At 36.4% G+C, this 17,488-nt stretch overlaps 2 protein-coding genes and 1 pseudogene across 3 annotated transcripts; all 3 read left to right on the forward strand.

The window, feature by feature from the left end:
- Positions 1-3,441: 3,441 nt before the first annotated feature.
- Positions 3,442-7,330, forward strand: LOC146952320 (uncharacterized). 2 transcript variants are annotated; one of them, XM_085700914.1, is made up of 7 exons: positions 3,467-3,579; positions 3,666-3,708; positions 4,588-4,689; positions 5,872-5,934; positions 6,366-6,473; positions 6,835-6,887; positions 7,011-7,330. In XM_085700914.1, the coding sequence occupies exons 3-7, from the start codon at positions 4,596-4,598 to the stop codon at positions 7,149-7,151; spliced, it is 459 nt and encodes a 152-aa protein (XP_085557040.1). In that variant the 5' UTR covers positions 3,467-3,579; positions 3,666-3,708; positions 4,588-4,595; the 3' UTR covers positions 7,152-7,330. The 2 variants fall into 2 exon arrangements, with proteins under 2 accessions (XP_085557046.1, XP_085557040.1); XM_085700920.1 differs by lacking the exon at positions 5,872-5,934 and having other exon boundaries at positions 3,442-3,579.
- Positions 7,331-10,657: 3,327 nt separating this feature from the next.
- On the forward strand, positions 10,658-11,370 carry LOC146952321 (uncharacterized; annotated as a pseudogene).
- A 4,944-nt stretch (positions 11,371-16,314) lies between these two features.
- LOC146952322 (uncharacterized) lies at positions 16,315-17,022 on the forward strand. Its single transcript, XM_085738444.1, has one exon. The coding sequence runs from the start codon at positions 16,315-16,317 to the stop codon at positions 17,020-17,022; it is 708 nt and encodes a 235-aa protein (XP_085594570.1).
- The last annotated feature ends 466 nt before the right edge of the window (positions 17,023-17,488 follow it).

A 17,488-nucleotide genomic window follows, 5' to 3' on the forward strand; every position in this document is an offset into this window, starting at 1 on the left:
AATTTGGTGTTTTAGACAATTACATTTTAATTTGGTGTTTTAGATTAGATGTTTGCATGTTTGCTATATTTTACGTTAATTTTTTTTTTTAGCCAATTACATTTTAGGGTTATTTTTATGATTTTTAGAGTCTATGTATAATTTGCACATTAAGTGTTTGATGAAATGTTTGAATGAGTTTTTCATTGATTATTTTGAATTTCTATGTGCGTAGATTTGAAACAATGGCCGGATGGATCGACGTTCATGCAACATTCAACGGAGGAGAACCTCAAAGGTTGAAGGTTCGGTGCCTTGATGTAACGTTAAGAGATCTCAAGGATCAACTGAATGAATTCAACCAAGGAGTCAACCCAAGAGACACAAGAAGGGTGCAAAATGTTCGGAATAAACGTCCAAAGCTCGACGAGGGGAGCGTATCATTCACTTGGGTGGAGTTAAAGAACGACGAAAACGTGACGAGTATGTTTTGGGAGCACACCAAGTTCCAGTGGATCGATATGCGGGTGACGTTGCTGAGATCAACTGAAGATATCATCAACAACTTGATTCCGCTAGAAGATCGTCATTAGTTAGGGTAAGGTGCATTCAAACTACAACAATTGTCTTACCTCTGAAATGGGGTGATTCAAACTTGCCAAACGGCTAGGACTCAAGCATTTCGCCTCGCGTTCATGTTTTTCCTTTGAAAAGGTTAAATTCTTGTTAGACTGATTTAGATGATGGTATTAAGTGTCAAGGAATGGACCTCATTTCGTTGGCACTTGAATACCATCATCTAAATCAAATCTGACAAAAATTTATTCTTTTCAAAGGAAAGCATGAACGCGAGGCGAAATGCTTGAGTCCTGTTGTTTGGCAAGTTTGAATTTACCCCATTTCAGAGGTAAGACAGTTGTTGTAGTTGGAATGCACATTCCAACTGCAACAATTGTCTTACACTGGATGGGGCAATTCAAACTTGTTAATCGGCAGGTCTCCAACATTCGATGGGCATCTCGAACGATGGTATTCAAGTGTCAAGGAATGGACCTCATTTCGTTGGCACTTGAATACCATCGTTCGAGATGACCATCGAATGTTGGAGTCCTGCTGCTTAGCAAGTTTGAATTTGCCCCATTCAGTGGTAAGATAATTGTTGCAGTTGGAAGGTACATTCAGGAATGTAATGTAATTGTTTTTTTTTTTTAAATACGTCGTTTATGTAATGTAACGAAACCTGTATCGCAATATTTATTCGAACGAATTCATGCTATTGTAATATTTATGTAATGTAACGAAACCTGTATCGCAATATTTTAAATAACATAAAATAATTTTTTTAAAATTTCTAATAATTTTCTACCACAATTCTATTCTAAACAAAATAAAACAAAAAAAAATTAAAAAAAACAAACTCGGCAGTTAAGTGCCGAGGAAAACCTCGGCAGTTTACTACCGCCGGTTTCATCATTTCCTCGGCAGTTAACTGCCGAGTCGTCCTGAACCCAGAATTTGCTGAACCTGTTGTAGGCAGAACCTGTTTACAATGTGTTTTTACACATTGTAAACACATTGTTTCGATGCCAAACCATAAAGCTAATCAAATAAAATTACAAACATAATTGAAATTGAATATATAATACGGAAACGAGCAAGTGTGAAGAAAACGTTAAGAAAACATATGTAATGTTCTAAAATAAAAATAAAGAAAACATATAAACAAAATCACATATTAATAAAAGTTGATATAATAATTAAAAAAAACATAGTAAGAAAACATATAAAAAAAAGCATATTAATAAAACATATAAATAAAACATATTAATAATAATTAAACAAACACACACATAATTAAACATATAAAATGGAGAAAACATATTAAGAAAACATATAAAGAAAACATATTAAATCAAGAAAGAAAAAATAAAGAAAATAATTAAACAAACACACACATAATTAAACATATTAAACATATAAAATGGAGAAAACATATAAAGAAAACATTTTAAGAAAACATATTAAATCAAGAAAGAAAAAATAAAGAAAATAATTAAACAAACACACACATAATTAAACATAAAGAAAGAACATTTAAAGAAACAATACTTACGTCATCCTTATTATACCAAAGCGGCAATGCCACATGATTGGCATAAGAGTGAAGCAAAGATATGTCCTGCGGTCCTCCAGGAAAGGGAGCGTCCGTAGGCAACACCTCCGGGGGCAGCCGCCATAGCAATGTCATCCTCGTCTGGCTCCCCTGGCATATGCGGCTGCTCTGGCATATGCTGCTCGTCGTACCCACCATCAGTCACATCATGGTGATCCTGATAGTTCAGGTACTCCACCTCTTGGGTCGGGTCAACCACCTGCGACTGTTCAGGATGCGCCTGAGAAGCCTCAGATGCCTGAGAAGTCCCTGAACCATCCGTCCTCCGACCTCTTCCCCTCTTTGGGATGTGCCCCCTTTGCCTCTCCTTCCGGTGGCTTTGAGTCATCGCACGCCTACCACCAATCATTTTAGATGGATCAATCGGTGGCTCTTGATTAGACATATCTACACAAAAATTTAACAAATAAACATCATTAAAATCAATACATTTATCTCTAAGTACATAACATTCTAAAACCACATTCTAACCATTGACATCACATTCTAAAACCACATTCGACTTAAACATAATCTAAACATCATTTCCATCAACTACATTTATCTCTAAGTACATAACTAACTAAAAAATCAATACAATTCTCATTTGGGCATTTTTTCAAACACTTTGTGTGCAAAGTTTCAAACATATTCAAATTGTGTTAATTTGGCATCATTCAAAACCACATTGTACTTAAAACTCATTCAAACAACATTCACAACACCTACATTCAATTATACAGTACATGCAATCATCTAAATATCAATTCCAACATCAACCCTAACCACATGCAAACTACCAATTTTTTTTAAAAAAAAAACCTACACAAACTAACATTATGATTAAAAATGAGTCAAGATACTTACTTGTGATTAAATGGAGATGATGCACTTGATTTTGCTCAAAAATCGAAATTGAAGGGCACTTGGGGTGGTTTTGGATGTGTTTGAAGACAAAGAAAGAAACTGGAACTGCTTCTGTTCGTGTTGAACATAATCAGAAAACCTCGGCAGTTAACTACCGAGGAAATCCTCGGCAGTTAACTGCAGCCGGATTTTAAATTCCTCGGCAGTTAACTATCGAGGGGGCAAAAGCGTATTTTACATGTGTGTCCCAGCCTTCTCTAATGTGTCAACAACAATTTTCTGATTTGATTGGTCCCTTTTCCATTTAGGGGAGAAAGGAGTTGTAAAAACATGCATGGACAAAAACAAAAGAACATAATACTCATACTTAGGGGTATTTTCGTCAGTATGTATGGGAGAGAGCAATTTTGGATGGGAGAAGAGCAATTTCCCTCATTTAATTAACACAAAAAACAAACATGGGCGCCAATAAAGCAGAATTGGGCCGCGTAACCCATCAATTTATCGAGATATATATAGAATTCATATATACTCTAGGTTGCCGATGTTCACTCAGATTTTTCTCTCGTATTGCGTTTCTGGTTGGTGTTACTCTTCTTTTTCTCCCCATTCGTTCTTCATGTTAGGCATGCTGTTGAATCTGAGTTTGTATTTGTTCCATTTTCAGGTTCTTCACTGTTACACGCACATCGTTCTTCACTTTGTTCAAGGTATGAATCTTCTCTGATTGTTTGTTTCTTTTATATAGATTTTGTGAAATTGAAGTTCTTGTCATGTTATTTGTTCCTTTCTCAATCTTAGTTGTGATCATGTCATTTTACACCCCGACACTGCCTTTTTTAATTAGTTGATAGGTTTTGATATTTTGGAGTATAAGGGTTTAAAACCTTTGAATTGGTTTATTTTTTCAGATATCGTGTGAAATTGAGTTTGTCATGTAATTTTATACTTATTTTCATTACTTTTTCAATTATAGGTTATAGTTCAATCTGTTCTAAATTTTTTGGGAGTAAGATTTAATTAAATCCTTTTGAATTGGGGCTATTAAGGACTAATAATTATTATTATTATTATTATTATTATTATTATTATTATTATTATTCAATGTTGTGATGTTGTATTAATATGTTCTTTGCTATGAAATTAGTTTGGGTTAACATGCACTTCATCCATCTGTTATGATTTAAATTTTGACTTTAAAACCATGTGATAACAATTCTTTTTGCTTACAAAATGCAAGCTCTTGATTGAGTGTTAATATGCGCATAAGTTGGTTATGTTTATCTTGCTTATGTTGCCATACTTGGGGAATTCATCCCATTTCATAAAACCATGTGATGACACAATTCTTTCTGCTTTCCTATATTATGAAATAGATAGCTCTTGATTGAGTGTTAATATGCACACAAGTTGTTTATGTTTATCTTGCAATTGTTGCCAGACTAGGGAAATTATGCTAATTTCATTCTCTATTATTTTCTAGTTTTGTTTGTGGTTGTTTGGCTGTGCCTTGTCTTTGTTTTTTAACTTTCAGCTGTATTGAATTAATCTCACCCTTCTGTTTCTTATTTCTTCAAAACATTAAACAGAATTTGCTATGAAGCGTCGCTCAAAAAACAACAAAAATGAAGTTGCTAAGGAGCCTCATTTGACGTTAAAATCATCAATTGCTAAGATGAAAAAAGGAGAAAGTAAGTTTTACTCAATGCCGTAATGTTGTAATAATATGTTCTTTGCCTAGAATTAAGCATGCCAGGAGTCCGACACCTGTACGACACGTGTTAGGCAAGTGTTCCAATATAATTTTTTTTCCTACACACTTTTACACTTCTATAGGACTTAAAGATGTGTTGAAGTAGTGTTGATTAATGAAAGGGTTGAAGACATTAAATTCGATAACATCATTTTTAACTTTTCCGTATAGTAGGTGGACGTATGACATGAGGTGAAAAATTGTTAAATGTTGTTTAAGAACCTTTTTTCAGTGTACCAAATTGCTCAATTTAGATGTACATATATATTTTATTTTTCAATATAGATCTTTGATAAAAATAATGTTTGTATTTTATTTAAAATTTAAAATATATATATTAGCATGGTAGGCAGAATAGCGTTTTCAGTCTTAAAATCATACGATTTTAAGATTAATCAACCCTTAACGATTATGAGTATGTTTTTGTATAATTGTGTATATCAGACCTTAAAATCTGGAGATCTACATTCATCCAATCGATCATGTGATTCCAGTCGTAACAATATAACTCATGACAATGCCCTTTATGGTTGGAGATGAGTTACAGATTGCAGGTTGAATGATCTGTTTCAGAGGTTCGGGTTAGAAAGTTAGAAGAGTTACAAGGCTCAGGTTAGAAAATGACCCGTTTTACTCTAAGGGTCAGAACAAGGCCCATTTAATAAAATAAAGGAAGAAGTGCAAAGAATAGAGGGCTTTGGGAAGGGAGGGCATTGGGGGGTTTAGTTTTCTTCATAATACAAAATCCCCCTAAATTGGGGGACTAAAAATTTTGGGAAGGGAGGGCTTTGGGTGGTTTAGTTTTCTTCATAGTTCTTTGAACTTTCATTAATTTGGGCTAGCATGCACTTCTTCCATATGTTATATAGATTTTGACTTTAAAATCATGTGAAGATACAATTCATTTTGTTTTCCTATTTTATGAAAATGCAAACTCTTGATTGAGTGTTAATATGCACATAAGTTGCCATACTTTCAGCCCATTTCATTCTCTATTATTTTCTATGCTGTCTTCTATTTTGTTTTTGGCTGCTGTGCATCTTTTATTTTTTGTTTTAATTTCAGCCATATTAATATAATCTCACCCTTTTGTTTCTTATGTAATCAAAACATTAAACAGAATTGGCCGAGCGTCGCTCAAAAAACAGCAAAAATGAAGTTGCTAAGAAGAAAAAAGGAGAAAGTAAGTTTTACTCAATGCTGTTTTTTTTTTTTTTTTTTTTGAAGAAGTTTTACTCAATGCTGTAATTTGCACTTCTTATCAATATGTTCTATGCGGTTAAATTAATTTGGCGTAATATGCATTTCTTTCATATGTTATGATTTAGATTTCGACTTTAAAACCATGTGAAGCTACAATTTGTTTTGCTTTCTTATTTTATGAAAATGCAACCTCTTGATTGAGTGTTAATATGCACATAAGTTGGTTATGTTTATTTTGCTATTGTTGCCATACTAGTGAAATTTAGCCCATTTCATTCTCTATTTTTTTCTATGCTGTCTTCTATTTTGTTTTTGGCTGCTGTGCCTCATCTTTTTCTTTTTTTTTTGACATTCAGCCGTATTAAAATAATCTCACCCTTTTGTTTCTTATTTGATCAAAACATTAATCAGAATTTGCTAAGGAGCATCACTCAAAAAACATAAAAAATGATGTTCCTAAGAAGCAAAAAGTAGGGAGCACAAAGAGAAAGCCTCTTACTGAGAAGCAAAAGGAAAAAAGTAAGTTTTACTTCAATGTTGTGATGTATTAATACGTTCTTTGCAGTGAAATTAGTTTGGGGTTAACATGCATTTCATCCATCTGTTATGATTTAGATTTTGACTTTAAAACCATGTGAAGACACAATTCTTTATGCTCTCCTATTTATTACAATGCAAGCTCACCCTTTCACATAAGTTGGTTATGTTTATGGTGGTATTGTTGCCATACTTGGGAAACTTATCCCATTTTATATTTCTATTATTTTCTATTTTGTTTATGGCTGTTGTGCCTCGTCTTTTTTTTTTTTTTTTTTTAACTTTCAGCCGTATTAAAAGAAACTCACCCTTTCACTTCTTATTTGTTTAAAAATTTAAACAGAAATAAGGAAGCAATATGTGTGGTGGAAGATCAACCCTTGTTGTGTTCGTAAGGCAAGTTCTTTCGTAAATTTTAACTATGTTAATGTGGTTTTTATCATTGCTTTTGATACAAGTTTCACAAATTTATCTTTTTTGCATATTTCAATTCTTTAATATTAATATCCAACCCCACAGGAAAGCATTGCCGATTTTCATGGGTTGAGTATACATAGCAAGATCTCGCGTAAGAAGGTTTTACTGGTTGATAATGACGTGGCTACTGATATGGACCCAAGAGCTGATGAAATAAGTGGGAACAAGAATGGGATGGCCTAGAAGAAGAAAAGGAAGAGCAATAAGAGTAGTTATTATTATATCAGCAGTTAATTGAGTACTTTCATTCATAGGTTGGAATCATGTGTGTTAGTGGGTTATGGTATGATTTGCATACCAATTATTCTAATCTACTTGAACCATATGATTGTTGATTTGCACGGCAATCATTTTTTCCGTCATTTAGATAGAAAGCTTTCAAAAGTTGTCATCTCGAGTAAATTTTTGAATTTGTATTTTAGAAATGATATATTTACATATTTTATTATTATTATTATTATTATTATTATTATTATTGTTGTTGTTGTTGTTGTTGTTGTTGTTGTTGTTGTTGTTGTTAATGTAGTTTAAAATCCCTTTTGGACAGCCCCTACGATTGGTCTGATAGTTTAGGGTTTGGGTAGTATGCGTAAGGTCCTTGTTTCAGATCGCCATACCCTGTAAACCCAAAACGTATTCCTTTTGATTACATGGGCGATGTTTGGTTTTCCTAGCACCATCAATAACCTCATTCACAACAACCACCCCATCCACCAGTTGGCGACCTTTAATAAAAGCCGATTGATTTTTAGAGATAAGCTTATCCATGACAGGGGCCAACCTACTAGCCAAAACCTTAACCACCAACTTGTAAAGGGACCCAAGAAGAGAAATAGGACGGAAATCCCTTATACGAGTGGGGGATGGCACCTTGGGGATGAGCGTTAAGAAGAAAGAAGAAAAACTACTTGGAAGGCTACCTGAGTGAAAGAATTGATGGAACATGACCCCAACTTCCCCCTTCAGCAGCTCCCAAAATCTCTTATAAAAGGAGAAATTAAAATCATCCGGCCTGGGACTCTTATTCCCATCCGACTCAAGAATAACCCTGGTGATCTCCTCCTCAGTAAAAGGCAAAATCAAACCCCCTGCCTCGGACACAGAGATACTAGGTAAGGAGACCCCATCAAGAGTGGGACGATGTATCATAGACTCGGAGAAGTGCTCCTTAAAGTAAGCCACAATCTCAGCAGGAACCTCCGGAACCTTCTCAACCCATCTGTTCCCTACCCTAAGAGCAAGAATAGAGTTCCTTCGCCCCCTCATCTTAAAACTAGCATGGAAGTACCCCAAGTTGGCGTCACCTTCGCGCAACCATCTAGTCCTGGACTGCTGAAAAATTCGGGACTCTCTCACTCTCAAAAGGGCCCACAAATCATGAAAACCTTTGAAGCGAGCTTTAGTCTCCAGATAAGACAAAGTACTCGCCTCCGCCTTATGGTCCAGAATCTTAAGAGCACTCACCTGCACTTCAATCTTACCCTCCAAACCACCAAAAACCCGGGAGTGCCACCCTTTCAAATCACCTTTGAGGGTTTTAAGCTTGGCTGAGAGCCTCACCGCCATCCACTCCGGAGGTCTCGAGCGGGTCCAACTTTGATTCACAACATCATCAAGATCCCGATGCGCAAGCCAAAAATTGTTAAACCTGAAAGGTTTTGGATCCCAGCTTTGAGAAGAGTACCTCAGCACGATAGGGGTATGATCTGAAACATCTCTAGGGAGAGCCCACTGAGTAGAATCACCCCAAAGGTCCCACCAACCCCCAGAAAGAAAGAAGCGATCCAACCTACTCATCGCACCCCCATTTGGTTGGAGCCTAGTAAACAACCTACCAAGAAGGGGAAAGTCAAGAAGATCCATACGGTGCACAAAAAGTGAGAAGTCACGTATCTCCGCGGCCAAAGGGCTACCACTCCCAAAAGGAATGCCTCTTCTTTCAGACTCATGCAACACCGAGTTAAAATCCCCAGCCACGCACCACACATCACCCCCAAGAGAGGTCTTAAGACACACCAACTTATCCCACATAACCCTTTTATCGGCGACGGAACATTTAGAATAAACATTAATATAATATACTAAAAGAATTAAAATGTAATATCCTACACATCCCCAGCCTCACTATCCACCGCATTTGATTTTTAAACCTTAATATTTAATATAAAGAATTAAAAGAATTAAAATGAAGAAGCTGGGACTTGAACGGACATACACTAAGGGTATGTTTGGTTTGCGGAAGAAAATTTAAGGAAAGAAAGTGAATGAAATGAAAGTATAAGGAAATAATGATAGTAGAAAGTGAGAAGATCTTTTTAGTTGCTTGGTATAAGAGAGAGTGAATAGAAAGTGGAAGGAAAAAATAATGTGTATATTTGTAAAAGGACAATTACTTCCTTGAAAAGTTTTAGCTACATATCATTTTAAATTACACATTTAAATATATTTTAATTTAGATATAACAATTTTTAATTTTTTTCTTACGCTGAGAGTATGTGTCAAAATCATAAATGCCTAGTATTTTTTTTCGGTGAATCATAAGTGCCTAGTATGCTTGTAAAAAAAATGGCACTATGTTATTAATATATTACAACAAGGCTATTTTGGACTTTCTCTCATGAAATTGGTGCCTTTTCCATGTTGAAAGGTTTTGAGCGTGGGTCCCACTTCAAAACTTTCTTTCCTCTTCTTTTGGAAGTGCTACCAAAGGGTGGAAAGTCACTGTATTCACTCAATTTCTTTCCCTATCCTTTCTTTCTTTTGTCTTTCAATGGAACCAAACAGACCCTAAAACTGATAAAGGGTCTTGTGAAAAGTTGATTGACGTATCTAAGATTAATGACAGATGTTACTTTTTGTTGTGGTAGTGTCCGAGGTTCGAACCCCAGACTCTACATATATCATGTAATTTACATGCCAACTGAGCTAAACTCACACGGACAATAATAGATGTTACTTTGGCTCCACTAGTTACTCTTCATCCTAAAAAAACAATTTTGGAAGTCACCTTCTGAAATCTTTAAAAAACAAAAAAAAATGTCGTTAAAAAATTATCTATAGCAATTTGTGCATTTGTGGGGTCAAAAGAGCAACTGACCAATTAGTTCTAAAACCTGAGTCCTGCTCTTTACCCAAACAGTTTCGCTCATTCCCAAATGAAAAGATGGTTTTGCCCTTACGTGACTTAACTTACGTAGCGTGAGTTAACTCATGCTGCGTGAGTTAAGTCACGCAGGGTACTATTTTCGATCAAAACCCAGCAGACAACCACACAGCTCCATTTTTTCTTTCCCTCCACCTCCAAAAACCCAAAAAGTGCGAATTTTTGGGTCAAAATCTTCGTTCCAAATCATTGCAAATCGTCAGGAAGCAAGTTTCTACATTCATCAAGCATCAAAGAACAGGTAATGTACCGTCAAAACTCATCCTTTTTTCCTGGTTTTTCTGCAACTTACGTCATTTTTTTTTCCAGTAGGCGATAGGGTTGAGCGTGAGTTAACTCACGCTATTTGTAAGTGCTGTGTGAGTTAACTTGTGCAGGAAGATAACACTAGCGTGAGTTAACTCACGCTACTGTGTTGCCCAAATTTTGAATTTTTGCGCCACTTTTTTTACTTGCTTTGCTTGCAGCACAAGTTATTTATTTACTTTTTCTTTGTTATTTTTTTATTGAGTAGACATTGAGTGACATGGTTGAAAATGTGGCGGAGGATGCCGTTGAACCGAAACCGGGCAAAAGCAAAGCTTCCGGCGTAGGCGTAGGTTCCGGCGTAGCATCCGGCGATGTCAAACCAAGCAATGATGTGAAGTTTAAAGTGAAAATTCCTTTTCAAGCTCACATTGTTCACAACCAAGCAAAACCGGTACCTACCGGTAACTTTGAATAAAAACCTAAACCGGTACCTACCGGTGTTCGTGTTATTCAAGTAAACACCGGGTCATTTTTTACAACAAATGAAAGATGGAAAGATCGAGAAGAATTACTTGGTTGGGTTCGTCGACAAGCGGCTAGGGCCGGATTTACTATTTCTATAGATAAATCTAGGACAATAACGCTATACATGACGATGCAATGTGAAAGGAGTGGTGAATACAAGCCGCCTAAGACGAGGAAGAAACCGAAGCTTGAAAGCACGGGCTCAAGGAAATGTAATTGTCCGTTTAGGTTGAAATGCTTCTTTGAAAAAAAAACACAAGATTGGTGGATTGCAATGCTTTGTGGAATTCACAACCATGACTTGGCGCCAAAGTTATCCGGTCACCTTCTTGCGGGTCGACTAAAAGCGGAGGAGAAGCAAAGAGTTATCGACATGACAAAGAGCTTGGTTGCGCCTAGGAATATTCTCACTGATTTGAAGGAAAAAAACAAAGAAAGTGTGACACTAATCAAGCAAGTGTATAATGTGCGAACTAGATGGCGCAAGGGGCAAAGAGAGGACAAGACAGAGTTGCAATACTTGATTAAAAAGTTTGAGAAGCATCACTATGTCTATTTCACAAGAGCAAATAGCGAGGAAACCACTCTTGAAGACTTATTCTTTGCTCATCCGGATTCAATTGATATGCTTAACACTTTTCCCACCGTTTTGGTCATGGACTCCACTTACAAAACCAATGCCTACCGTAACACCCCGTTTGCCCAACATAAAAATTTCTCAATTAAAAATCAGAGTTTATCAACTTTAAACGGAATGCTACACTTCTTAAAAATTCATAAATTAAATAAATAACAACTTAACCTTCAAAAATCATTCAACATAATTGTTTCAAAACTTCGCAGCGGAATTAGTTCAACATCAATAAAAGTCTTTGGCACGCATGCCTCATCATAAAATCTCATAAGTCTGGTTCAACATTTAATCATAAAAATCCATAGATAATACGTAAGGAATAGAAGTAAAGTCAAAGTCCCATCCCGTTACGTATCAGAGCACCTAGACACAATGTGAGGAGTCCACTCACGACCGCCTCTAATCTTTATTACCTGCAAGTTACCCATATGAAGGGCAACATTTTCAAGCAGAAGGGGTGAGATTTCACAAACAACATATTAAGCATATAATTCATCAAAATACATTTAACAACATTAAACATCATTAACCTATCAAACCTTTATCACTTAGCATCATATCAAATCATAATCAATTCATAATTAAACATCATCATCAAAATCATATTTCACTGTAAAAATTCAACTTCATAACTTGACTCGACAATGCGCCTCGACTTGACAATGCAACTCTTAACATCTTAAATCATCTTAAAACCTCTTGATATGCAAATGCATGTGGTACCATTCAGGGCATCAAGCCCCAAACATATATGAGTGTAAATGGGCTCTTTAGGGCATCAAGCCCCCAACAAAAGTGAGCAAAAGCTCCAGGGCATCAAGCCCCCAACGTAGTTGAGCAAAAGCTCCAGGGCATCAAGCCCCCATCTTTAATGAGTATGCAATGGACTCAACTTCCTACAACTTAGACAACTTCATGGACATCTCTTATATTTCCATTATTATGGACAACTTCTCAAATCTTTACAACTTAGACCGACTTATACAACTCTGTGACATTAAATGGTCAACAGCAGCAAACAACAACAAACGCAGCATACAACAGTGCTTGTATATCATATCATCATTAAAGAATGGATTCGCATTAACATAAGCATCATAAATAACACGTATAGTGTATAATAGCAATATCTCTTCATTAATAATCTTAGTCATCTATTTCAGATTCTGGACAGCTTTAATCATTCTAAACAACTTCATTTTTACCTCTAGGATCAACTCATAACTACACGTGCAAAAAGGATCGCAAAACTTAACAAGGTTATCTGCCTTTTAGTTGCTCGCGAGGCGAGCTCTTCTACTCACCATTGCGAGTTCATGTTTCTGGGCTACTCGCAGTTGCGAGTTGGTCTGCTCGCGAGGCGAGCTGAAGTTTGGATGCTCTCGGGTTCTTGACATTTTTCACCCAAAAATCCCATTTTTAATTTCCCTGGGTCCAATCTTGACCCCAAAACTTGCCTAATCATTCTTATAACTATTAAGGCACTCAAAACCATATAAAACTTGGCCTAAAACATCAATTACAAAATCATGATTTTCTCACTGGGTTACTCGCCGTTGCGAGTTGATTTACTCGCGAGGCGAGCGCTGAAGTTCATAGCTTGCGAGGTGAGCTAAGCTACTCGCCATTGCGAGCAATGAAGGTCAGCTCGGCCAGAATTCAGTTTTCATCAAATTTTCACCTATTCTCATGGTTCTAACCTCAAAACAACTTATAATAATCACCCTATGGATTATCTAAGGTTTGTACACAATTCATCAATTCAACTAGTTTTCATCGTTCAATCATCAAATCGGCCTCTAACCCTAATTCTCAATTCTCATAAAACTCTACCTACATCATGCTAAATCTATTTTTCAGAATCATAGACTTAATAATATTGAAAGTTAGTCTCACCCTTACCTTATAACAGATGAAATCGGCACTCTCCAGGTCTTCTCATCCTCTCTGACTTTTTCTCCCTTTTTCACAAAAAACGTACGTACTATGTCTTTCTACCTAACTTCTCTTATTTATATCTCTTCTATTCTTTTCTATTTCCTCTTAGACCACTAAACTCTCTAACTTTATAAAACATCCCCACATCTCAATAATTATTTTATTTTCAAATCTTATTTTATTTAATAATAAAATAAGTCGCACTATCATTATAACTTCACAAAAATCATATATTCTCTCATAAATCACATAATTCATATAAATATATGCTAAAACTCATTAAAATAATTAAATAATTATGACGGGCGTTACACCTACCGAATGCCGTTGTTTGAGATTGATGGTGTCACCTCTACCAAAATGACCTATCCGGTTGCATTTGCCTTTCTTTCCTTTGAAAAAGAGAATATTTTCATTTGGATACTTGAGATGTTGGTTGGTCTTTACGCAACATGCCTAAGGTGATTGTCACCGATAGGGACCCTGCTTTGATGAAAGTCGTTGCCGAAGTTCTCCCTAAAACAGACCATGTACTTTGCTATTTTCATATCGAGAAGAATGTCGAATCTAGGTGCATCACGGATTGTAGAGTCAATGCCAAGCCTTCAAAAGCAAAAGTTGTTGGCAAAGATGCGAAGGAAGCGGATGATGACAAAACATTGTGAGCTTGTTGATAGGCGTTTGACAAGTGCACCAAATACTATCGAAGTAGTAAAAATATCGATCCCACGAGGACTGTTTTGATCTCAATAACTCAATTACGTTGTACTTTAGGATGTATAAAGGTTGTTTTGTTTCGCCGCTAGGCAGTAGATTGGTTTGATTGCATAAAAGTAATTGCTGAAAATAAAATTGGTTTTTAAGAATAAGAGAGAGATGAGTTTAGGTTTTTCGAATCATCAATGTTTCGCTAATTGGTATGTTGCACCTATTCGTATGAATGATTTTCTAGTCCCACGATAGTTAACAAAATAGTCCTAATCAATCCCTTGAGTTAGGACCCTCTTCTCAAACTACAACCCGTAATCCCTTAGGTGGTCTAATAATCTTTGAAGGTTTAAAGTACGTTAACCTAATATCACTAATAAACGATTATCCATTCCTAGACTAACCATGTTTATTAGAACAATTCAATTAAGTCTAAGTAGAAAGCTATGGTCAGTAGTCATTCATTCTCACTAAATCATGTTTATATTTGATCAGGATATAAAAAGCATTAAGAACAATTGAATTGAATAAAGACTAAATAATCATTCACAATAAATAGAGTTTCACAACATCATGTATCAATTAGGGTTACAAAGAATCATCTCAGACCTAACCTCTAATGGATTTAGCTACTCATAATAGTGATTACAAATAACATAATCATTAGAGGGATTAAAACATACACAAAGTGGTGGAAGGATGAAGAAATCGTCCTCCTTGGTCGTCTTGTAGTCTCAAAATCGCACTTTGCTCTCCTTAATTCGTAACCCTGGTTTTTGGAATAGACTTCAGCTTAAATAGGCACAGAATATCGCCCAAATCGTGTCACGTTTTAAGTGAATCGTGACACGTTTTTACCTTATGGAGCAAGAAACTGAATTAGGGTTTCACCAAATCGTGTCACGTTTTACCAATCGTGACACGTTTCCATAATGTCGAATCAATGCTTCTGATGCTTCCCAAATTGTGTCACGTTTGCACCAAATCGTGACACGTTTCCTTTCTTTGCATTTTCTTCAGTTTTTCTGCTCTTTTTGCTGCATAAGTCTTCTTGTGAACTCCTTTTTGTTATCAAAATACATAAGAAATTACGTAATGACAAGATGTCATCACTTGTTAAGAAAATAGTGAGGGCTTGAAGAGATGTGGTTAACCCTCCTACGGAGGATTCATTTGCAATTGCATGGTTGACATTCAAAGATGAGGTATGCATACCATTTCCATTGTTTGTTAAATATGTTGAGGAAACCGTTTTGTCCCTTAAGAAGCATTTTGTGAGGGCATGGATAAAAAAATACTTGCATCTAGGGTGTAGAACCACCAACATTGTTGAATCGGCTCATGCACAATTGAAAAGATACTTGAGGAGTAGTGTGGGAGATTTGGCATCATGTTGGGATGAAATTGACAAAATGTTGAAAAACCAATTCGATGAGATACAAGGGAGTTTTGGGAGGAGCATAACCGTCATGGTACACAAATACAGAAAAAACAAATTATTCTCAGAGTTGGAGGGGTATGTCTCTAAGGCTGCTTTGGGTTTCATCTGTGAAGAATTTGAACGCTCTAGGAGATTCGGCTTTGCTAAAGAAGATTGTGGTTGTGTGCAAATGACAACGTTCGGGTTGCCTTGTGCTTGTATTCTTGTTGAGAAGAGAAAGAAAAAATTGCCTATTCTTTTGGATGAAATACACCCTCATTGGCGAAAGTTAAGTGTAATTGGAGAAGAGGTTGATGCCAATTTTTCCGTTATGGAGGAATGGGACACCATTCAAGAACGTCTTAAGAGGGCCCCTTACAAGATGAAACTCTTCATCAAAGAAAAGTTGCGTGACCTAGGATTTTCGGAGGACACAATATTGAAGCCACCTCCGAGAAAAGTGGCCACCAAGGGAGCACCTAAAAGGGTGAAGTCTACACCGAAAACGAAGTCCTCGGGTCGAATCCCCTCTAGGTGGGAGACTATTGATCCTTAAAATCCCGATAGTCAATGCTCACATGGCAAGAGTAATTTTCCAAAGAGTAAAGGTTCATGTCTTGGCACTTGCTCCTAGTCACAAGCTTCGACTCCTACTTCAAAACCAAAACCTTATTTGCAAATACCATACATTTCACAAATTCCAAATCTGATGAGACCTTACATTGAAGACATTGTGAATGTTAGAGGGGATGGTAACTGTGGTTTCCGGGTCATAGCTAGGCACATGGGATTAAATGAGGAAGATCATGTTTTGGTTCATCATGCACTTATTAATGAGTTGAAAAATCATAAGAGTGACTACTTTCCGATATATGGCACCGAGAGGCGTTATAAACTTATCTTGGATGGTTTACACCCTCTAACAAGTAAAAGTGGTATTGCGCCGGTAGAGAAGTGGTTGACCACTCCGGATATGGGTCACATTATTGCTACTTGCTACAATAGAGCGGTTGTTCTATTGACTTTCCCTGAAATAGGTGGTTCATGTGAGACATATTTTCCAATCCGGAGTGCTCCACCACTTATGCCACATTCCAACATAATGCGCCTTTGCTTAATTCCAGACCACTTTCTTCATGTGAAGTTGAAAGAAGATTGTCCGCTACCACCTCCTTGTAAGGAGTGGATGACTCACAAGATTGGTGAGGCGGAGAAATGGCATTTTGAGTTTATGGATAGACAAGCCGCCTTCGATGATCTCATGTCTAAGGAGTCGAAGCCGCCAAAGAAACCAACAAATGAGCACAATCCTATTACTTGTGACACTCCAACTCCGAAAAAACCAAAGCAAGATTTTGAAGTCATGGATGAAGACGAATATTATGCACTATCACTAGTTTACTTAGATAGGTTATGACACTTTTGGGTCGGTTGGTGTTCGTCCTATTTTTTGGTGGTATTACACCTCGACATATTTTTTGGTGGCCGATTGTGTAATTTGAATATTTATGGTCAATATGTAACTAATATTATATATTATATAAATATATGAAATGAATTATTTTCTTGGTGGCCGGTTATGTCACACCAATTATTGCTCGCATTACTTTGTCACTAATTATTTAGCTATTTATTTTATCTCATTTATCTCATATTTGTTTTTCATTATATTTTTGTGAAGTGAAACATGTTTGAAGATGCACAAGATCGAGTTAAACTTGAAGTTCGTTATGTAGATGTGAAAACGAGGGCTTGGTTGACTGTAAACCCAACCGACACGTTGGACGAGTTGAAGACATTACTTGACGACTTCTTTATCCATATTGGTTCAAATCATAGAACACGTGATGTGATAGTAAATGTGTCAGGCGTGGACTTGGGGG

The sequence above is a fragment of the Medicago sativa genome, chromosome 1 (genome assembly GCF_051527215.1).
Source record: "Medicago sativa cultivar Bolivia chromosome 1, Bolivia_mono, whole genome shotgun sequence".
Taxonomy (NCBI): domain Eukaryota; kingdom Viridiplantae; phylum Streptophyta; class Magnoliopsida; order Fabales; family Fabaceae; genus Medicago; species Medicago sativa.

Excerpts from the sequence above, each read along its gene's own strand:
- LOC146952320 (XM_085700920.1), top strand. The coding sequence starts at position 3,457 with ATGGGCGCCAATAAAGCAGAATTGGGCCGCGTAACCCATCAATTTATC. Across the intron at positions 3,580-3,665 it reads TCTCTCGTATTGCGTTTCTG|GTTCTTCACTGTTACACGCA; the intron begins GTTGGTGTTACT and ends TTCCATTTTCAG. Across the intron at positions 3,709-4,587 it reads CGTTCTTCACTTTGTTCAAG|AATTTGCTATGAAGCGTCGC; the intron begins GTATGAATCTTC and ends AACATTAAACAG.
- LOC146952322 (XM_085738444.1), top strand. The coding sequence starts at position 16,315 with ATGAGACCTTACATTGAAGACATTGTGAATGTTAGAGGGGATGGTAAC.